This window comes from Populus alba, chromosome 1, assembly GCF_005239225.2.
Source record: "Populus alba chromosome 1, ASM523922v2, whole genome shotgun sequence".
In the NCBI taxonomy this organism is placed as follows: domain Eukaryota; kingdom Viridiplantae; phylum Streptophyta; class Magnoliopsida; order Malpighiales; family Salicaceae; genus Populus; species Populus alba.
Window position 1 is genome coordinate 46,437,843 of NC_133284.1, and position 23,162 is coordinate 46,461,004.

General features: G+C 32.3%; 2 protein-coding genes and 1 non-coding gene across 3 annotated transcripts; 1 reads left to right on the top strand and 2 right to left on the bottom strand.

Moving 5' to 3' along the window:
• Positions 1 to 8,004: 8,004 nt before the first annotated feature.
• Positions 8,005 to 8,816, bottom strand: LOC118058610 (uncharacterized). Its single transcript, XM_035071331.2, has 2 exons — positions 8,556 to 8,816; positions 8,005 to 8,363 (listed from the first exon to the last, which is right to left on the bottom strand). Exons 1-2 carry the CDS (start codon positions 8,691 to 8,693, stop codon positions 8,154 to 8,156), a joined length of 348 nt encoding a protein of 115 aa, XP_034927222.1. The 5' UTR covers positions 8,694 to 8,816; the 3' UTR covers positions 8,005 to 8,153.
• A 5,746-nt stretch (positions 8,817 to 14,562) lies between these two features.
• On the top strand, positions 14,563 to 18,380 carry LOC118058611 (uncharacterized). Its single transcript, XM_035071332.1, has 2 exons — positions 14,563 to 15,047; positions 17,728 to 18,380. The coding sequence occupies exons 1-2, from the start codon at positions 14,595 to 14,597 to the stop codon at positions 18,085 to 18,087; spliced, it is 813 nt and encodes a 270-aa protein (XP_034927223.1). The 5' UTR covers positions 14,563 to 14,594; the 3' UTR covers positions 18,088 to 18,380.
• Positions 18,381 to 22,825: 4,445 nt separating this feature from the next.
• On the bottom strand, positions 22,826 to 22,898 carry TRNAE-CUC (transfer RNA glutamic acid (anticodon CUC)). Its single transcript has one exon. It is a non-coding gene; the product is annotated as a tRNA-Glu (tRNA).
• Positions 22,899 to 23,162: the final 264 nt, after the last annotated feature.

Below are 23,162 nucleotides of genomic sequence, written 5' to 3' on the forward strand. Positions count from 1 at the left end.
TTTACTAGAAAAGTCCAACATTAATTTGTTGTCTAAAGGGTTCACAACAAGCTTAGTGTACAACATATCAACATCCTACAATAGATTAATGATGTACTTACGCTGATTAAGAAAGAATCCTTTACGGGAGGCTATCATTTCAATGCCTAAGAAATACTTCAAGAGGCCAAGATCTTTAATAAAAAATTGTTGCTGGAGAGATCTTTTAAGTTGAGTTATGGAATCATCATTACTCACTGTTATAATGAGATCATCTACATATATTAGCACGACTAGTTTATGAGCAGAACCAAGTTGAATGAACAAAGAAGAGTCTGCAATACTTCTTGTAAAACTGAGACCTTCAAGAGTAATACTTAATTTAGCATGCCAGGCATGAAAACTTTGCTCTAGGCCATAGATAGATTTGTGAAACTTGCAAACCAACATAGAGTTTCCACTTTGAGGATATCCGAAAGGAAGTTTCATGAATACTTCTTCTTCAAAGTCATCATGTAAAAATGCATTACTAACATCCATTTAGTAGAGATACCACTCCTGGTTGATGGCAACAGAAAGAAGAACTCTAATAGTAGTCATCTTAGCCACATGAGCAAATGTCTCTTTGTAATCAACACCAAACTTTTGAGTAAAACTTTGTGCAACTAGATGAGCTTTGTGCCGATCAACTTTCCCATCAAATGTAAATTGTCTTTAATATCCAACGACATCCGACAACTTCCTTGCCAGCAAATAGCGATACTATACTTCATGTGTGAGTTTTAGTAAGAGCCTTTAATTCTTCATTCATAGCCTACTGTCATACTGTCTGTGATTGAGCTTTCTTGAAGTTCTTCGGTTCATGAACATTTGATATAAAGCTAAGGAATGCACTATATATTAGAGACAGTCGATGATAATACATAAATCTAGAAATAGGATACCTCACATTGTAGGTGAGATAATCTTACATTCGAGATAGCGGTTGACATGTTCAAAAAGAAACTCTTCTAGTAGCTGGTAGAACATCAAAAGAACTAGGCAATTCTGATTCATTAATACAATCAAGTCTAGGATTGCTGGAATTAGAGGCATACTGAACTTTATTATTTTGGTCAGTTTGTGGTTAATGTTTTCGCAGAACATCATTGTTGTAAATGGATGCCATGAAGGACTGAGTTTGTTAGTCTGGATTGAGAAGAATACAATCAGTACTGGGCAAAGGAAAAAAATCAGACAAAAACTCCCCATGTTTTCCTATAGGAAAATATGGTGTGTCTTCAAGAAATGTAACATCTCTAGACACATATAACTTTTTCAACAACGTGTCATAGCATTTGTATCCTTTTTGGGATGTGGAGTAGCCTAAAAAAATATATTTGCTTGCTCTAGGATCTAATTTTTCACAGTGTGTAGCTAATAAATGTATCCAAACACTTTAATGTGAGATACATGCATCTGGAATTTTATCCTACAAAACATCAAGAGGAGATTTAAATTCCAATACTCGACTAGGTAAGTGATTTACAAGATAAACAGCCGTAAGGACTCTATATGACCAAAAATCTTTTGAAACATTCATTTAAAGCATAATAACATGAGTTTTTTCAAGCAAATCATGATTTTTGCATTCAGATATCCCATTCTATTGAGGTGTGCCAGTATAGCTAGTCTGATACAGAATTTCATTAGAATGTAAATATTTTGACATTTCTTTAGAGATATATTTGGTGTCATTATCAGTTCAAAAATTTTTATATAAGCATAAAATTGATTAAGGATTAACAAATAAAAATCCTTAAAACAATTGAATACATCATGTTTAGTTTTCAGCAGGTACACCTAATAACTTTAAAGAAATCATCGATGAAGGTAACAAAATATTTAAAACCATCAATGAAAGTATAAAAAGGAACCCATACATCTAAATGAACAAGTTCAAAGGCATGGGTGGTTTTCGACACCAAAGAAGTAAAAGGAAGTCTTATAGATTTAAAAAATTGACAAATATCATAATTTAGAGGTTCATGTGTTTGAACCAATTTTATTTTAGGGTGCTTTAGACAATGATGCCATAATAAGGTTCTCATGTGAAGGGTTAGTTGTTGTTTGAAAACCCTTGAAGATTTAAGATTTATGAGAGATATAATAGAAACCATGTAGAAAAATCCCTTCACCAATCATCTTTTTGGTGACAAGATCTTGAAACACAACCTTTGAGAGGGTAAAAATCACTTCACAGTTTAGAGTAGATGTAATTTTACTAATAAAAAGCAATTGAAAAGGAAAAGATGGTAAGAAAAAAACATTTGACTCCATCTTATTGGAGAGTAGGTTGATCTTTCCCTTCCTTTTAACATAAGCATTTTTCCCATTAGCAACAGATATAAAAGTGGGAAAGACAAATGACTTAAATCATGAATTTTATTTATTTTATTTGACATGTGATTAGTGGTACCATAATTAATTATCCAAAGATCATGCAAATTTACAAGTTCTAACGTAGTCATGAAAGCAATCAGTTTACCTTAGCTATTTTTCAGGTCTGTCTCCGCTAAAAAAATCAGCAAAATGACTAAGGAGGGCAACTTATTGCTTCTGGTCTTGAATGGTTGGTTGATCATGTGACTTTTCTTGGCTTTGTTTGTCTTGAAAATAATTTGCAAAATCAAATATCAAAGTTGCCGGGTTGGCAAAAAAAATCTCAATGGAACTGGAATTATTATGTGCAAGGCATGACTTATGATTATTTGCACGTCTAGGTTGTCTTCTCAAATCCTTTGCAAATTTAGGCTTGATTTTGGGATGCAAAAGCCAATAACAATCCATATGATGACCAAGATTGTGATAATATTGGCACTTCAAATCAGTTTGTTTCCTTTTGTAAGATTTATTATCATATAGTGATTTGTATTGACCATGATTGATTGGTGGTTCCAGAATTCATATCTTGTAGCAACAACTTGGTCTGATATGCACGAGTATTAGATGTTAGAAATATTTAGTTCTGGAAACTAAAGTTTAAGTATATGAGAAATAGATTCAAGATAACAGAGTTAAGTAGAAAGATCAATATATTTCATTAATTTCAAATGCCTATATATAGGCTTATATAGAGCTTGAAATGGATTGAAACTCTCAACAAACTTGAGAGATTATAGGAATTGAAAATAACAAACTACAGCAGAATGTTACTGCTGAAATCCTGAAGAATCAAAATATAAAATTCAAATAAAATAACTGCATTTAACTCTATCTTACTCAAGGCATAATCTCATAATTCTAACACTCCTCCTTGAGACTTGCCTTGGACAAACCAAGTTTCATCCTTAAAAATTCCATTCTTGATCTAGGAAGAGCTTTAGTTATTATATCAGCAAGTTGAACATTTGTTGGACAATAGTGTATCTTTATAAGCAGATTTTTCTCAGCTTCTTTTATAGAATGAAATTTCACATTGATGTGCTTGGTTCTACCGTGTTGAACTGGATTTAAAGTAATAGCAATAGTAAATTTGTTGTCACAATAAAGCTTAGTTGGTGAGCTTCGTTCTTGATCCAAATCACCAAGCAACTTGTTCAACCAAATTGTTTGATTTGCAGCAGCTGCCATGGAGATATACTCTGCTTCTGCAGTTGATTGTGCCACCACCTCTTGCTTCTTTGCATTCCAACAGATTGCACCTGAACCAATGTTAAAAACATACCCAGAGGTGCTTTTCAAATCATCAACACTCCCCGCCCAGTCACTATTTGTATAACCAATTAGTTTTACTCCTCCTGTCTTCAAGTACCAGATGCCAAGATCAGCTGTTCCTCTAATGTACTTCAACACCCTTTTAGTAATTCCCATGTGAATATTACTAGGTGAGCTCATGAACCTTGACAGCAAACCAGCTGGAAATATTAAGTCAGGTCTAGTTGTTGTCAACTATAGTAAACTGCCCACTAAGCTTTTAAATCCATAGGGATCTTCAAGTTTCTCGCCATCATTCTTTGAAATCTTCTCATTTTGTGTCAAAAGAGTTGCTACTTCTTTGCATGACTCAAGTTTGAACTTCTTGAGTATATCAACAACATATTTCCTTTGTGAAACAAAAATACCTGAACTACATTGATGTATTTTCATTCCAAGAAAGTAGTTCATAATGCCAAGATTAGACATTTCAAAAACATCTTGAATTTCTGTTTTGAACTCTTCTAGAAACTTTGCATTGCTTCCAGTAACTAGCTTGTTGTCTACATAAAGTGATATCACCAGCTACAGACCATTTTCATCTTGTTTCAGATACAAAGTAGCTTTATTTTCACTTCTCTTGAATCCCAGTTGAATCAAATGAGTGTCAATTCTGTTGTACCAAGCCCTTGGTGCTTACTTCAAGCCATAAAGAACCTTGTGTAGCTTGTATACTTTGTGTTCATTACCAGTAACTACAAAGCCTTCTGGTTGCTGAACATAAATTTCTTCAAGAAGTATTCCATTTAGAAAAGCAGACTTAACATCTAAATGATATACTCTCCATCATTTTTGTCCCGCAAGAGCAAGTAGGAGTCTTATAGTGTCATGCCTAGCTACTGGTGCAAAAGTATCTCCATAATCCACTCCAGCAACTTGAGCAAAGCCTTTAACAACCAATCTAGCCTTGTGTTTGAAGATTGAACCATCTGGATTGAATTTGGTTCTGAAGACCCACTTCAATCCAATTTCCTTTTTATCTTTATGAAGTTCAGTCAATCTCCAAGTCCCATTTCTTTCAATGGAATCAATTTCTGATTTCATTGCTTCAATCCAAGCTGGAACTCCTGCAGCTTCAGTGTAGTTTGTACGCTCAACATGTACAAGATTACATCTTTCGTACACATCAGACAATGGCCTAACCTTAAGTATTACTGTATCTGAAGTTGCTTCAATGTCTTGTTAAACTTCAACACCAATACTTCTTGCTGCTGGTTCAAGTGCAGCTGTGATATTCTAATCAACTCCTTTTAAGTCCCAATTCCAGCAAGAATTCTCATCAAAATGCACATCTCTGCTGACCTAAATTTTAGCTGTATTCAGATTGAAAATTCTGTAACCTTTTGATTATGTTGCATATCCCACAAGAATCCCTTTTGTTGCTCTTTCATCCAGTTTCCCTCTTTTGGCAGATGGTACAAGAAAATAGCACAATGATCCAAAAACTTTTAGATGTTTGGCTGTAGGTCGGACTCCAGACCATGCTTCCAATGGTGTTTTGTTTTGAACAGACTTAGTTGGAAGTCTATTAAGTAATTTACTAAAGTATTTATTGCTTCAGCCCATAAAAACCCTACCAATTTTTTTTCAAACAAGATACATCTAGACATCTCCATCATTGTTCTGTTCTTCCTTTCAAAAACTCCATTCTGCTGTAGAGAGTATGGAACCGTCAGCTGGTGTACAATCCCAGCTTCTAAACAAAATGTATTGAACTCCTTCAAAATATACTCTCCTTCATTATCAGTTCTCAACACCTTGATTTTCTGACCACTTTGAGTTTCAGTTATGCTTTTGAAGTTTTTAAACATAAATAGTGCTTGTGACTTGGTTTTCAGGAAATAAACCCAAGTCATTCTACTGAAGTCATCAATGAATAATATAAAGTACATATTATTGCTTAAGGAGGCTGTGCTCATTGGTCCATATATGTCTAAGTGGACTAACTCCAGCTTGTGAGTTGCTCTTTTAGATATACCTTTGGGAAATGGTTGTCGGTGTTGCTTTCCCAATTCACAGCTTCCACATGTATGAGCAGTAACATGAATTTCAGACATGTTTTCTACCATTCCAGTATCATACAACAACTTTAATGAATTAAGATTGTAATGACCAAATCTTTTATGCCAAAGAATGCTTTCATCAATATTAGCACTAAACACATGTCCTTTAATATCATCAAGCTTCAAATAGAAGCTATTACCATCCATTTTGATTTTTGCTATCTTTGAATTATGTGTATTAGTGATAAAGCAAAATTTCTCTTTAAAAGAGACTTCATAACCATTCTTGAGCATCTGTGCAACATTAAGGAGATTTTGATCTAGTTCTGGAATGTAAAGAACATTTGTGATGGTTTTAATACCTTTATTTGTGCTGACCGCAACAGTGCCTTTTCCCTTAGCTTGCACAATATCTCCATTTCCCAACTTGATCTTCGATTGAACTGATCTGTCAATAGAAGAAAAGATTGACAGAAACTTAGACATGTGACTTGTGCAGCCACTGTCTATAAGCCATGTATTTAGTTTAGAAGTATTGCTAGCTTGTGATGCCATAAACAAATGTTGTTCATCATCTTTTCCTTCTTCAAAAACATTTGCTTGTTGTTGTATTTATTGTTGTGATTGTTTCTTCTTGATTCTGCAAAATTTCTCACTATGACCCAGATTATTATAGAACATACACTGGAGAGAAGGTTTACCTTTAAACCAGCAATCTTTCTCTATATGTTTAGTTCTTCTGCAATAAGGGCATGGTAAGAAAATCTATCTTCTTGAAGGTGTACTTGTTTTCCTTTTAGAAAACTTGACAAGTTTGTTTCTTGACAAGTTACCAGCACTCCTTCCCTTGTTGTTTGCTTGGAAAGCCCCTTCAACAGCCTCATCATCTCTCATATGAACCCTTTGCTCCTGAACATGAAGTTTGCTAATTAACTTTGCAATTGTAAGATATTGCAAATCGCAAGATTCTTATATTGCAGAGATCTTGGCTTCAAACTTTTGTGGGATTGACATCATAAGTTTTTCTACTACCTTATGATCTTCAAATGTATTTCCAAGAAGTCTCATTTGATTTACAACATCCATTAATCTGCCAGAGTAATCTTTGACAGATTCATTGTCTTTCATCTTCATCAACTCAAATTCCTTTTTAAATGCAAGAAGTTTAACTGCTTTGACTCTTTTGCTGCTTTCAAATTCAATTTGGAGCTTATCCCATACCTGTTTTGGTGTTTCTAGATTCATTATCTTCGTGAAAATATGATCTGCAAGTCCAGAATGTAGGCAGATAATGGCTTTGTCCTTCTTGAGTTTTTCTTCTTCATGTGCTTTCATTTGAGCAATTGTAGGATTTGCAATTAATGGTGGTGGATCAGAATCAGTCACCACAACATTCCATAAGCCTTGAGATCTTAGATAAAATCTCATTTTGACAGCTCAAATATGATAGAGTTCATAACTAAACATTGGAATTGCATATGCAATATTGCTTGAAGAAGACATTGATAAAAACAGAAGGAAAATAACTCACTAGTATTTATGCTCACCCTCTCTGTGTTTAGCACTCAGAATACTCGCCTTACCCTCTCTGTTTTTATCACTTAAAAGAAAGAAAATGCTTGCCTCATAGCCCGTAGGATTTATATGCTCTGATACCACTGTTAGAAATATTTAGTTCTGGAAACTAAAGTTTAAGTATAGGAGAAACATATTCAAGATAGGAGAGTTGAATAGAAAGATCCATATATTTCATTAATTTTGAATGCTTATGTATAGGCTTATATAGAACTTGAAATGGATTGAAACTCTCAACAAACTTGAAATATTATAGGAATTAAAAATAACAAATTGCAGCAGAATGTTACTACTGCAAATCCTGAAGAATCAAAATATAAAATTCAAATAACATAACTGCACTTAACTCTATCTTACTCAAGGCATAATCTCATAATTCTAACATTAGATACTCCAACTTCACGAGTCATTACTTTTCTGTGTATTTCTTCATGTTGAATAGTAGCATAAAATGATAGAGTATGGCAAAATATATTAATTGCCTCTTCAAACTTGAGTTACAATTCAATGCTTAAATCTTCCTGCTTTCAGCTTGCATTCGATTACTGTGATTATGATTATGATTATATCTATAAAATAAATTTATTTTATAATTAGCACCTATTACAACTCTCTATTTAAACCTGAAATCTTGTGCAGGCAAACCAAATTAAGTAGAACCAAACATAAGAGACGAAGCAACTGCAATAACATTTACAAAATCCCGAAAAGCAATGGATCCTCTTTTTTTTTTTCATTTTCTATACCATAGAAGGCAGGTTACAAGAAAAGTAGAACTTGAAATGAAATATTTAGTCTTTATGCTATCCTAGTAAAGAAGAGAAGTTCTCCAGATATCTATAGTAGTGAACCGAATGTTGCTTAGATTGTTTTCCAAAGGTCTCTAAGGATTCCAAGGCTTTCAAACTGGTTTTCCTCTTGTTCTGGATAACCAGCAGAGCCCCTGAAGAGCAAAATTGAAAGGCTTCCAATCTGAAAATATATGAAACATCCAAAGCAGTGAGTCACAAATGAGCCAAAATCTCTTCCCACAATGCATTGCCACCCTGGTCCATACATCCTATCAAATTCCTGCATTAAACACAAGTACAAAACCATTTCAATATGCCTGGAATTCAACTTTGACATCCTAGCTAATATCAGAACTTGGACGTTTAAGGTATTATTGGCCCCTGCATGCATATCTATATCCAAATAAGTTCTTTGCTTAGTCTATATATATATATTCATTTTCCACATATATACATATTATATATAGCTCACCTTCTTAATAAGACGAGCTATGTCAGTGGAGTCAGTGACATCAAAGAAGTCGAGGGCTTTGGCTGCAAGATCAAGTGCATCTTGTTGCATTGTTTGAAGCATATCGGCCTCACCAATAATAGCCTTGCCTTCTAGCATGGCTGATATGATTGTAGTTCAATACAAGGCTTTCCTGCGAAGAAAAATGTGAGAGCTAGAGATGTTGGCAACTAAGAATTGAAGCAAAATGGACTAATTTTGGATTTTGGACTAAGTTCTGGATGAAGTAAGTACTAGAGGTGGTGGTGATGGGGATTTATGCTGGGTTGAGGAATAAAGGGTGGTGCTGGTGGGTCAGCCACGTATAGGATCCTTTCTTTGTGGTCAGTAAGTAATGCTGTGGAATTATGCTATTGGTGCATATCATCCTGATGAGCTTAATGGACCCTTTAATTTTGGCAAATGGCTCAAACTAGATTATGGAAATGCAGGGGGTTGATAAAGGACAGAATTCATGCAAGGTTACAAAACTTTTAGGCCCCTTTCTATCTCTGACAGGTGGGCATTTGTTTGTGGCCTGTCAATGGGAAATTGCTACGTGTCTTCCGACAAGATGTTAGCTCATGGTGATTTTGTCTAGTTCTCCCGTAGTCTAAGTGGATGTTTGGTAATGTTGTTGCGGCAACCACATATTTTAGTGTTTGGTAACAGAAAAAAAAATGATTTTCACTAATGATACCCATCAATTTTAACTGTTGCGCCACAGGTTCGGAGAAGCAGCATTTTGCTGCTTCTTGTGGTGAGATAGCAACCTCAACAGTGGAGCCATGCTCCACTGTGCACTGTTCACTAAGTAAACAATGCGAGTGAATTTTAATTCACTGCACTGTTCACTTAGTGAACAATTTTATTTTTTTTAACCAGTGCCCAAAGTTTTTTTTTCAAAAAACTAGTACAGTTAATTAATTCCACTCGTATTGTTCACGTGAACGTGAACAATTTTTTTTTTGTTTCTTTAAAAATTAGTTTAAGGTAAATTAAATTTGTTTGTATTATAATCTCAATTTTATTCCTGATAATATTTTACTTAATTTTATTGCACGCAGGATAAATCATGATAATTGTAGTTATTGTCAAATAAATTTTGTACGTAATGAAATTGTTGAGTTTTTTTAAAAAAAATTGTGTTTTACTCGAAAAACTAGTACTTAATATTATTTAATAACACTACATAAATTAGAAGGATGTCGCATGATGACGTAGCATTTGTGAAATTTGATCGCAATTTCAATTATGTTATTGCCAAGCCCGGCCCTGTTAAAAAAAAATTCAATTTTTTATTTTTATTTTTATTTTAACTGTGTTCTATTTCAAAAAATTAGAAGGAGATCACTTGATGACGTAACAAAAAATTCAGTTTTTGTTTGTTGCACGCTTAAGAAATCATGAAAAATATAGTCCTTGTTGGATAAATTTTGTATGTGATAACATTGCACATAGTTTAATGGAATAATAAAAGATATTTTGATATCAATATTATTTATTTCATGATGTAATAACAGTAGTTAAATTTACAATATTTAAATTAAAAATCATTAATATATATATATATATATATATATTTAATTATTTTATAACCTCAATTTGAAAAGCATTTTTTTAACCAAACACATTAAACTACTTTTTCTTTAACCTCAATTTTAACCATAGTTTTAACCAAACACTTATTTTTTCAAACCAACCTCAACTAAAAGTATTTTTTATAAAACAACTTTTTTTTCAAACCACAACCACAACAGCTACTGCAATACCAAACACACTCTATTCTCCAGGACAGAAGGATGACATTGATTGTTAATTTTTGTTGCTTGTAAAAACTCATGCTAGGGTCGTGTTAAATATGATTTAACTATCCACGAACAAGAAGCTTTTGAGAAGATAAATTCAGGTTTTAAAGAATATAATAGAACTAATATTAAGGTGTGTTTGGGATTGCGTTAATGGTGACGATTCAAAATGTTTTTTATTTAAAAATTTATTAAAATAAAAAAATTTATTTTTCTAAAATTATTTTTTAACATCGGCATATTAAAACGATTTGAAAATATAAAAAATTATTTTAAAATAAATTTGATGGAACGGAATTTGCACTATATTTCACAAATATAGCCTAAAAAGTCAAGAATTAATTGATGGTGAAGATCAAGTGAAAAGTCTAATCAAAGAATATTAAAGAAAATAATATAATATCTTATAGTATTTTATTTTGATTTGTTTTTTATTCTCCTAATATATTTTTATATAAATATATTTTGTATATGTTAGAAATATTTGTTGGAGAAAAAGAGAAGTATTAAGATCACTAAAAACATGTTTCATTAATATAATACCACTTTTCTAGGATAGAAAGTAGCACTGTATTTTGATTTAAATTACAATACTCAGCATAAATATTTTATATTAACGTAGGGATAATCAAGAGATTCTAGAAATAAAATACATCACTACATAAACTTAGAAAAATAAAAATAAAAACATTTAAAATGTAAATTTAAAATTAACTCTAATACTTCTTTTTTATTTTGAAAGTCTCCAAACTCTTGAAAATTTAGAGTGTATTACAAGAACAATTTTATTCATGACTTTTTTAATAGCATCTCATTGTTATCTTTTCAATTATCTTTTTTTTTTTAACAATCATTTTGTTTAAACATGAGGGCTACTAAATTATATAATATTTTTTTATAAAAGTCGTTATATTTCTCTAGTCAAATATATTTTTTTTCTTCTAGATTTGGCTTTTTAATTAACCATTATATTTTGGCTCACTCTTCATCATGTCTTCTTCTTGTCATGGCTCATTGGTAATTTTTCATCTTCTCCTGAATCTCCATAAATGGGTATGACTGGTTAAGGTGAATAGCTTTGTGCGGCAACTGTTAACGTACTCTGGATTTGTTATAGCGCTAAAAAGAAGAAATAGGAGTAACGGCAAGAGTCATATTTCTCTGGACTTTTCTTTTCTTATAAAAGTCGTCATATTTCTCTAGTCAAATATTTTTTATTTTTTTTTTTCAAGATTTGGCTTTTTAACTAACAATTATATTTTAGCTCACTCTTCATCATGTCTTCTTCTTGTCATGGCTCATTGGTCATTTTTCATCTTCTCCTGAATCTCCATAAATGGGTATGACTGGTTAAGGTGAATAGCTTTGTGCGGCAACCGTTAAGGTACTCTGGACTCGTTATAGCGCTAAAAAGAAGAAATAAAAGTAACGGCGAGAGTCATATTTCTCTGGACTTTTCTTTTCTTATAAAAGTCATCATATTTCTCTAGTCAAATATATTTTTTTTTTCAAGATTTGGCTTTTTAACTAACCATTATATTTTGGCTCACTCTTCATCATGTCTTCTTCTTGTCATGGCTCATTGGTCATTTTTCATCTTCTCCTGAATCTCCATAAATGGGTATGACTGGTTAAGGTGACTAGCTTTGTGCGGCAATCGTTAAGGTACTCTGGATTCATTATAGCGCTAAAAAGAAGAAGTAGGAGTAACGGCGATAGTCATATTTCTCTGGACTTTTCTTTTCTTATAAAATTCGTCATATTTATCTAGTCAAATATTATTATTTTTTTCAAGATTTGGCTTTTTAACTAACCATTATATTTTGGCTCACTCTTCATCATGTCTTCTTCTTGTCATGGTTCATTGGTCATTTTCTATCTTCTCCTGAATCTCCATAAATGGGTATGACTGATTAAGGTGACTAGCTATGTGCGGCAACCTTTAAGGTACTCTGAATTTGTTATAATGCTAAAAAGATGAAATAGAAGTAACGGCGAGAGTGGGTCCCGTGACTTCTCGGCCAGAGGAGAGGTTTCAGTCAGCTAATACCCCTCTTTCGGGCGACGACTTCCCTCTACCTTCCATCGGCTTAAAAGTGACAAGGCGGAGGATTGGTGATCAAAGATTGTAGAAAGAAAAGAAGTGTAGAAAAAGCTCTTTTTTTTGTTCATATGTGGTCTTTTTTGTACCATATCTCATCTTTTGTGCAACAAGTTGTTAACTTGTATTAAGTCTCATTTTAAGGCAATTTTTTATTTTTCTTGATGTAAGGTCTCAATTTTCTTGTTGGATACCGTCATCTTGCACCTCTAATTTTATTTTTGAAAATATTACTTGTTCATCCACTCTTTTTTCGGACATGTTTTAATTTCTCAAAAGACTCGCTAGATTGAACTAGTTTTGATACCCTATATTTTAGGAGAAAGTTTCTATAGACTTGAACTTGAATTACAATAGTCAATATAAATATTTATACTAGTATAAGAATAAATCAAGAGACTCAAGAAATATATACATCACTAATACTTGTATACACACCTAGAGAACACCTAAGCAAACTAAAAAAACAACTTAAATGAAGACTTTAAAATTAACTCTAACAATGTATAAAAATTTATCTGTGTATCAATACAATTGTATACTATTTTATTTTAGTACTTTGTGTATACATGGAACTAGGCTATAAAGCTAGAACCACGGCTTTTAAACCTCTTTTATTTGGGATTGTAATAATAGTGGCAGTTCAAAGTATTTTTTATTTAGAAATATATTAAAATAAAATTTTTTATTTTTTAAAAAATAATTTTAATATCACCTTATCAAAACAATCTAAAAACATATATTTTTTAAATAAAAAAATTCAAAATTTTTAAAAAATATAATTTACACTATATCCCCGAACACACCCGAGCCCCCGTCCCGTAAAATGCATAATGCAATGAGTGTTTTTCTAGTGAGAAAACTTGCTGAAAACACAGAAACTTTTGGGAAAAGGAGCTACAAAAAGAAGGCAACGTGGAATTCGCTGAAGCAGTATAGGTTGCTAGTAACAGACCAAATGTCAAGTGAAGAGTGTTTTTTTTTTTTTTTTTTTTTTTTTAGTTTATGGTTGGGTAAGAAAAATATCCGGGCCCAATGATCCTGGTGCACTCAAGTCTTGTCATGAGGTGAGCAATATTAAAAAAAAAATCAATATGCAATGTGATGAATCATGCCACACCAGTTCTGTCACTTTAGAGGGCAACATTTGATTTCTTCATATGTCGCCATGTCTAGTTGTTTAACAAACTTTAAACAAGTAATTGTAGACGGCAGTGGTTGGTGGCCAGTTTCAAGTTGTTCCAGCTAAACAGGACAGTGCTATTGGTTACTGCATTTTGTCCGAGAAGAAATTCAATCCCTACAGCTACAGCCCATTATAATTAGCTTGATAATTATTAAAAAATAATATAAATTATATTTTTAAAATTTTATTTTAATAATTTAAATTATTAAATTTAGATAATTTTTTTACATGTTATCAGAACTTTAATAACCAAACAGTTACGAATTTTGAATTTTTACTATTTATATTTATTTGATAAAAATTAAGTATAAAATAATATAGACCTATATAAATTTCAAGTTTAAAAAACTTTCATTTAAAATAATATATTAAAAAATAATATAAATTATATTTTAAAATCTCACTTAATAATTTTAACTATTAAATTAAAATTATTAAATTAATATGATGCTTTCACACTATCTTGGCATTTGGCTACATAAATTTTCCCAAGTTATGGCGAAGAGCATCCCGTAATTAGCGTGCATCCATATATAGGGAACACCATGCGAGACTTGTCATTGTTTCTTACATGCACTAATCAGCAGGAACTGACATTGGGGCAAAAAAAAACTTATTTTAAAAATTAGAGCTTATTTTATCTATAAACATATGCCAGTTAGTAAGAATCCCAAGCAATATTTACCAAAACAAAAACAAAAAAAAATAAAAAAAAAATTTTAAACCATTCAAGAATAGAAGAAGAACTTCTTTGTTGCCTACCTTCTCTCTTAACCACCAAACTTTCTCAACCTCCCTTTGATTTCTTTCAGTACAACTAATTTCTCCCCTTTCTCTTCTCTGCAGCGCTTCTCTTACATTTCTTTCTTTATTTTTGTTAAGGCAAACCGGAGGGGCAAGGGATTGTTGTCCCGCATTATAACAAAATGGCACCACGTCTCTTATCTTGCTTTGCCAAGGGAAACGATTCTTCTGCAAGAAACCAAAACCATGCAAATGTAACCGTTGATGTATCTGCGGAGGAGCAACACCGTGGTGGGGCTGTTTTGGTGGAGTTGTTTTCTTCACAGGGATGTAAAACATCCCCGGAAGCTGAGTTGTTGGTTTCAAGGCTAGGGAGAGGTGATTTTGAGCTTGAAATGCCAGTTATTATTTTGGCTTTTCATGTTGATTACTGGGATTACATGGGTTGGAAAGATCCTTATGGGGGCAGTCAGTGGACAGTTAGACAAAAGGCTTATGTTGAGTCTTTGAAGCTTGATACTATGTTTACACCACAGATTGTTGTTCAAGGGAGAACTCAGTGCGTGGGAAATGAAGAGGAGGCTTTGTTGTCGTCCATTGTCAATGCACCAAGGTTTCCTGCTCCCACTTTTCAGGTTAGATTTGTAACTCTTTTCCTCTCTCTTTGCTTTTTATTATTATTATTATTATTATTTTGGCCTGTAGGGATGGATCTTGTAATTTCGATGCAAAGGGGTAAACTGATAGCTATTGCTTTATAGAGACAGAAACTAGACGTCGTAAGTCGGAGAAAACAAATTTTCAAACGCAAAAAAAAATATGGTATTACTAAAATATATACTGAAAAAAAGTAGTTTTTAATTATAAATTTAAAATAAATTAGATGATTTTATTTAATATTGTAATGTGTGATGTACGAGAGTCAACTTAAGTTGACATTCAAAACTAACAAGAATAATTAAAAAAATAATTAAAAAATTTAATTTCTAATTAATTTGATGTTAAATGATAATAATAAAAATAAATAAATACTTGATTAAAAAAAACTCACTATGTAAGTCTTGTACATGATCAGATTCAATATATTTTTTAATCTCAGATATTATTTAATTTTCACTTAATAGATTTATATAACAATAAAAGCATATAAAAACTTTTGTATGAATTAATTTTTTTAATAAAATACATGACATGTACATGTAACTAAGATAGAAAAAATAGATAATTGATAATAAAAGATAAATTGCTTTCTTTTTTTAGTTTTAAGTTAAATAAAATAATATATCATTAATAAAAAATAATGAGATTTGATTTTAAAAAAAAATAAGACATATAAAAAATAAATAAATGATGATGATGATGATGATAATAATAATACAAAGCAGCAACAACATCTAGAATGTTATGGTGTGACTCGTTAAAAACCTGCGATTCAGGGCCTATTTTTTATAAAAAAAGATTTAAAAAAAAAAGAGCCAATCGCTCATGCTTGCGTGCATGGGCTTATTTTTTTTCTTTTTAAAGGGGTAAATACCTTTATTTTTTATATAAAAAAATAGCTAGCTAGTACATTGCTTGCTATGACAAATGACATGTTATCTACCCGTTCAAATTCTACCCATAACTTGGTAGCTAAAAAATTAAGGTAGTGGGTTTTTTACTCAAAAAACTTATTTTTAACTCAAAACACCCTACAAACACTCTTAGGACATCTTGAAACTAACTTATCAACAAAAAAACTCGAACAAAAAGGCTCAAAATTAGAAAATCAAACCAAACAAAATTTATTATTCTTGACTTAGATCTATTTTTTAGATAATATTAATGTTTAGAACAACCAATTAATAAGACTTTCTTCACCTAATGGAACTTGTTAACACTAATTTCAAATCATTTTAGTGGTCAAAATAGTGTAAACGATGAATTTTTATCTCTATAATATCAAAATCTAAAAAACTCTTTCTTTCCTCAAACAAACCAAAAACTAAAAAATGAGAAAAATAAAGTTGTTTTAATATATATATAAAAGTAATTTGATCCTTTCTTATATTTAAAAAATTTTGTTAACCAAGGATGTAAACTATAGTTTTCTCAAACTAAATAGACAAGGCAACTTCTAATAAAATGATAGGATGTTAGGGGTAATTTTCTTTTCTATAATTTATGAATCTTGTTTAAAATTGTTGAGCAAATCATGCCTTATTATATGAGTAAAGTGGCCTTGTTTAGCATCCCCTTTTATACATGCTTATTAAAAAAATAAAAGGGAATGGAAAATCATTGTACACATACACTTTTATTACTATTTATCATAACAATATAATTATCATTTTTCCCTTTCTAAAATAATCAATTGTCTTGGTGCTGAGGTATTTAAGATATTAAATCTTTTCACAAATCCGTTGATTATTAAAGAATTGATCAAGGGTAGGGTTATCTTTTTTTCTAATCACAATAAAATAAATAAATTATCCTTTATGCCAAAAGAATTAGAACTAAAAAATAAAGGTTTTTTTTTCTCTTTGCTTCTTGAAATACAATAAAATTAAAACTTTACCCTTTTAAAAAAATAATAAACCTTGTATCCATAGGCTTTTTCATCTTTTCATTTTGTTTTTTTTTGTTTTGTTATTACTAAATAAAATCAAGGACAACTTGCTTTTTTAAATATACATTGAATATTTTTTAAATTGAAAAGGTTGGGTGTGAAAGCCACCCTCACACTTCAGGTCACACATGAGAGCCAAATGGACACTTTGGGTGACGCGAGCACCACCTTTTAGTGGTAAAAAGTGTCATTTCATTGTGTTGTTTGATTCGTCATCATGTTCTCTTTCTGTTGAGGTGATGTGAGTTGGTTGTGGTAGCTGGTTTTTTTTTAATTTTATTTTTTAATATTTGATTTGTTGAAAATTACGTTTTATAGAGTTTTCATGTATAGTACTTCCAGTCTAATAACACGAGTCAAGAGTTTGATAAATTAACATGATTTGGTATTTTTTTATTTATTTATTTTTTAATTTTATTATTTGATATTATTTTTAAAAAAATATATTTTTTATTTATTTTTTTTATTATTATTATATTATCATGATCTTATTAGCCAAGATCATTTAGCCAAGTATAAGTCATCTTTCCTTTAAAACATAAACCCTGGAAATATAATCATGGGATGTTGACATGTTTCATTAAGTAAATAAAGCCTTAAACAAATTAAGGGCAAAACGTAAATAAAACCTCAAATAGAAAAAAGTTGAAACTACATCATTTTTTGTAACCTTAAACACTGATCACAATTGAATTATGCTGTAACAGGCAACATTTCAGAGGCCGACTCCAGATTGCTTACAAGTCTCTTTATCAGGAGCCTTGAGAACTAAAGCTGACAATGATGGTGTCAACGTCATGGTTGCTCTCTATGACAGTGGATTAGTGACTGATTGTCCCAAGGGAGAGAACAAAGGGCGTATCCTATCAAATGACTATGTTGTTAGAAAGCTTGAAAAACTCTGCACTGTCAAAGACATCTCTGCCAAGAAGACAGTTTCAGGAACTGTTAATTTTGCTTTATGGGAAGGCTTCAATCGCAGCAAATGTGGTCTTGTTGTCTTTGTTGAAGACAACTCCCATCAGATTTTTGGGTCGCAGAGCATTCAGTTCCCGGATGCTATATGAGACATTCAGATTGAAACAAAGACTAAATATTGGCTTTGATCGATATAGCACTTGTGTACAGGATGTGCTGGATAATAATTCTTTTTCCTTCATTTTTTGGTCTTAATTTCTAATTATTATTGTTCAGTTTTTATAAAGAAGATAACTAGAGACATTTTCATGGTTTGATGGCATAGATTGAGTTTAGAGATTTGGATTTCACTTTCTTGATTTCTTTGTTTGTTCGGGGAAATGGAATTGGAAATTTGGAACAAGTTGATTTCATTGTGATGATGTTCCAAAATTTTATTTAATGTTTGGATACAGATTAATTACACATTCATGTTAATATTCTCTTTTTTAGAGCTCACAAAATAGATGGTTAGTGGTAAAAAGCTCAACACCTACAAAACAGTTTTCTTTTATGGGGTTAATGGACCCTCGAATGATAAAGTCAATGACTTTTAGTAAGGGATTATAATAAATGCTAGAATAAACTTTAAATTCTAAAAAGAAATATGTTTGTTCTTATTTTTATATGGTAAATGCTTTGAAAATAAGAGTACAAATACTCAAGAGAATAAAAATTATAAACCCTTACTTAAATGGTTAAATGGGTATATATAACCCCTGAATCTTGTCATGTTGCTTGAATGAATGAGTTGAAGTGTCATTTCCTCCTTATAGCATTAATGAGGGATATATCTCTTACACAACATAAATGTTGATTAAAATATAATAGGTTATTTAGAAGACTTTTATACACTCACGGGTATAGAGGAATAATTATTCTTGACTTTCAATATTTTATATTAAAAGCCACAAGAATGAACAAACAAAACCCCATCACCAAACATAAGGCCCATACCCACTGGGACTTGGAATGATGCTAAGCTCAAGGGTGATGGGTCTAGCAGTTTGCCAGATCCACATACAGATCCATGTATATTTGAGCTCAGCGCATAGCTGAGCCCAAGGACATTAGGTTTGACAAATCGCAAGATGTATATTTGTTTAGGCTCAACGTGTGGCTGAGCCCAAGGACATTGGGTCTGACAGATCTCTAGCCCATATTTGTTTTAGCTCAGCATGTGGTTAAGCCCAAGAACATTGGGTTTGGCAGATCTCTAGAGCCACAATTATTTAGGCTCAACATGTGGTTGAACCTAGGGACATTAGATCTACCCACTTGTTAGAATAGTTTAGGCTTAATGCATAGCTAAACCCAAGGATGTTAAGCCTAACAACTTACCAGACTCTTGTCTATTTGGGCTTAATGTGTAGCTGAACCCAAGAATTTAGGTTTGGCAATTCACTAGACCCATATGTATTTGGGTTTATTGCTACCCAATTTTTTACTTTATTTTTGAAGTATTTTCGAGAGAAAAACCAAAAAATAACAAAAAACAAAAAAACCAAAAAAATATATATGTTCTTGATGTTTTTGCTTTGTTTTCAGTATTTTCAGTGTTTCAAAAGGATTCAAATTTTAAATGTATTTTTAATGCATTTGGCTTTTAACGCATCATTTTTAAAATTATCGATTTGTTTCATTGAATCAACGTTGATGTTGTTCTTTTTCAAAAAAAATCAAAATACAAATGTTAGACCAAGCAATCAAGAAAGAAGACAAACTTTTCCATCTATATAGATTTTTTGCCATTGATAGTGATTAGAGTTTTCAAAAACCAGTTTAGAAAGAACAACTAATGGTTTTTTTATCAGGTTCTCATAGACAATGCTAATTGATGATGTCCCAAAATCTAATATGCTTATGAATGAGGTTTTCTGGTGTTTGGATAATGATTAATCGTATGTTCAAGTCAATATTCTCTTCTTCAAAGCTCATAAAATAGATGGTTGGTGGTAAAAGACCTAACACTTGCAAAGGAGTCTCTTTAGGTGAGGTTTATGGACCCTTTGATGATAAAGTCAATGACTTTTAGTAAGAAATTATAATAAATGCCATAATGATCTTTAAATTCTAAGAAAAAGTATGTTTGTTTTTATTTTGGCATGGTTAATACTCTAAGAATAAGAGTATGAATACTTAAGAAAATAGAAATTATAAATCATTTACTTAGGTGGTTAAGGGAGTATATATAGCCCCTGAACCTTGTCATGTTGCTTGAATGGATGGGTTGAAGTGTCATTTCCTCTTAATTTCTATTTACTGTAGCATTAATAAGAGATAAGTATATTTTATATAATATTAATGAGGGATAAAGTCTCTTACATAATATTAATATTGATAAAAATATGATGGGTTCTTTAGAAGATTTCTATACACCTGGGGGTGATGAAGAATAATTATTCTTGACTTTTAATATTTTACATTAAAAGCCATCAAAATGAACAAACAAAGTTGTGTCACCTAACATGACACTCATACCCATTTAGACTTGAAATAATGCCAAACCGAAGGGTGTTAAGTCTGGCAGATCAATAAACTCATATATGTTTAGGCTCAATATGTAGTTGAATATAAGAATATTAGGTGTGACAACTTGCTATACCTATATTAGTTTGGGCTCAGCACGTTGCTAAACCCAAAGATGTTAAATTTAGCAACTTTACAAACCCACATCAGTTTCAACTCAACACTTGGTTAAATCCAAGGACATTAGATCTAGCAACTTTGCAGTCCTACATCAATATGGGGCTCTGCATGTGGCTGACCTAAAGACTTTGGGTCTGAAAAGTTGTCAGACTCACATCAATTTGGTCTCAGCACATGGTTGAACCCAATGACATTGAGCCTGACAGCTTGCTAGACCCACATCAATTTATGCTCAGTGCATGGATGAACCCATGAATGTTGGGCTGGCAACTCATCAAATCCATATGTATTTGGGCTCAACATGTAATTGATCTCAATAATATTGGATCTGGCAATTCGCCAGACTCATATGTACTCGAGCTCAGCATGTAGCTAAACTCAATGATATTAAGTCTGGCAACTTACCAAACCATATGTATTTGGGCTCAACACGTGATTGAACTTAAGAAAGTTGTTAGAATCTCAAGAATATTGGGTCTGGTACCTCACTAGTCTTATATGTATTTAGCCTTAGCATATAGCTACAAATCTATATGTATTTGGGCTCAACATGTAATTGATCTCAATAATATTGGATCTGGCAACTCGTCAAACTCATATGTACTCGAGCTCATCATGTAGCTAAACTCAATGATATTGAGTCTAGCAACTCACCAAACCATATGTATTTGGGCTCAACACGTGATTGAACTTAAGGAAGTTGTTAGAATCTCAAAAACATTGGGTCTGATACCTCGCTAGTCTTATATGTATTTAGCCTTAGCATATAGCTAATTCTAATGATATTTGGTATAGTAGCTTGTCAAACCCATATGTATTTGGACTCGGTACATAGATAAATCTAATGATATTAGATGTGGTAGCTTGTTAAATCCACATGTATTTAGACTCAACACATGGCTGAGCCCAAAAATATTGGGCCTGAAAAGAAAAAACAAATCAAACTCATATCATCTAAGCTTGACATTTGCCTAGCCTAGATCCGTTGGATTGTCGCCATATAAGAGACCTTTTTAAGCATGACTTCAAACAAAAATAAAAATATATAAATATATTGATGCACCACATTTTCCTTCTTATTTGATTACTTTCAAGTAGTAACATATAGATAATAGCATCACAAGCTTGTTGTTTCTTGGTAGGAATCACCCATAGGACGCGTGTAACGGCCTCGAATTGCAGGGCTAGAAATATATATATATACATGCAATGAACTCAATACAATTTTTATTTTCAGGTTCTCGAACACCATCAAGATCACTAGTTTCTTTACAGAGAGATTGTTCAGTGCTTGTCTGAATTTGGATGTTCCCTTAAAGGGCTTAAATTTACATAGAAGTCGTCTCCTGTGGTTTATAGGAATTTATAATTAAATATTTAGCACAGTCAATTAGGGCCCCAACAACTCAAATAAAAAATCATCCTCATTGATTTCTCTGCTGCCTGATACTTCTCATTACATGTTTTGCCACTTTCCCTTCTTGGATCAAAAGAACTGGAGACGGGTTTCACTTGCATAACCGATGATCCTGCTGCAGAGCTCCATTTCTCTAGAAGAGCTGGTGATTTGGGTATGATCATATGATCTTTGAGCCCAAATGCAGCTCCTAGAGTGAAAACAATGCAAGCTTTGTTGGTAAACCTCATTGTAAAAGTAAGGCTCTAGATTAAGAAAGTTTGAGGCTTTAGTGGAGGGTTCTTCTGTGACTGAGAAAAATGAAATATATAGACCTGCAATGGCATAGTTGAGGCTCAAGTAGCAGGAAAGGTTCCTATCCATTTGGATAGGAACATATGCTATTCTGTGTACATGGACTACTGCATCAGTATCTTCCTTCCCATGTTGTCTTATTCTTTTTTTCTTCTTTCCAGTTTTGATTCAACTGGTCATAAGTACTCGTGCGCATTTCTCACTGTTCCTTGTGTTTCTGCCCTAAAAAAAAGGGTCCTTGTAATATTCTCTTCGCTTAGCAGTTAAATTCCCTTTAAATGGAGCTTTCCTTACCTCATTCATGTAAGGACAGAATAAGTTGAAATAGAAAGCAGATTTCTAATTGGTTTTCTACCAAATTGCAATTGTCACTTGTTTCTTGCCATTAGAAAATATTTATATATATAAAACTAGAAGGTCCCAATATTCGTTTTAATGCAAAATTCATGGCCTATAAAACTGTCACAAGATAAAAGAAAACTAAAACTTTCCGTTGCCGGGACTTGAACCCGGGTCTCTCGGGTGAGAGCCGAGTATCCTAACCAACTAGACTACAACGGATTGTTGTGAGGCATTGAGAATAACAATATATCAAATATGTTACAGATAAGATTTTTGTTGCAGCCACCTAGATTGATGGATAAACGAAGACGGCTAGCATCCATAATCGAGGAATCAGGAAGGTCCAGGAAACCATGAAAAACATGGAGAACGTATCCACCCTCTTCAGAGAGCAGAAAAGGCGTAGGCATAAGATGGAAATGACAATGGTAGGTTAAGCAGGTGCTGTAGTGACGATCTTGACCATCCCTTGGCCGGAAAGTT

Bases quoted from the DNA above. Each gene is read 5' to 3' on its own strand.
- LOC118058610 (XM_035071331.2), bottom strand. From the start codon at position 8,693: ATGCTAGAAGGCAAGGCTATTATTGGTGAGGCCGATATGCTTCAAACA. The intron at 8,364-8,555 runs GTGAGCTATATA...TGTTTAATGCAG, and splicing joins TAGCTCGTCTTATTAAGAAG to GAATTTGATAGGATGTATGG.
- LOC118058611 (XM_035071332.1), top strand. From the start codon at position 14,595: ATGGCACCACGTCTCTTATCTTGCTTTGCCAAGGGAAACGATTCTTCT. The intron at 15,048-17,727 runs GTTAGATTTGTA...ATGCTGTAACAG, and splicing joins TTCCTGCTCCCACTTTTCAG to GCAACATTTCAGAGGCCGAC.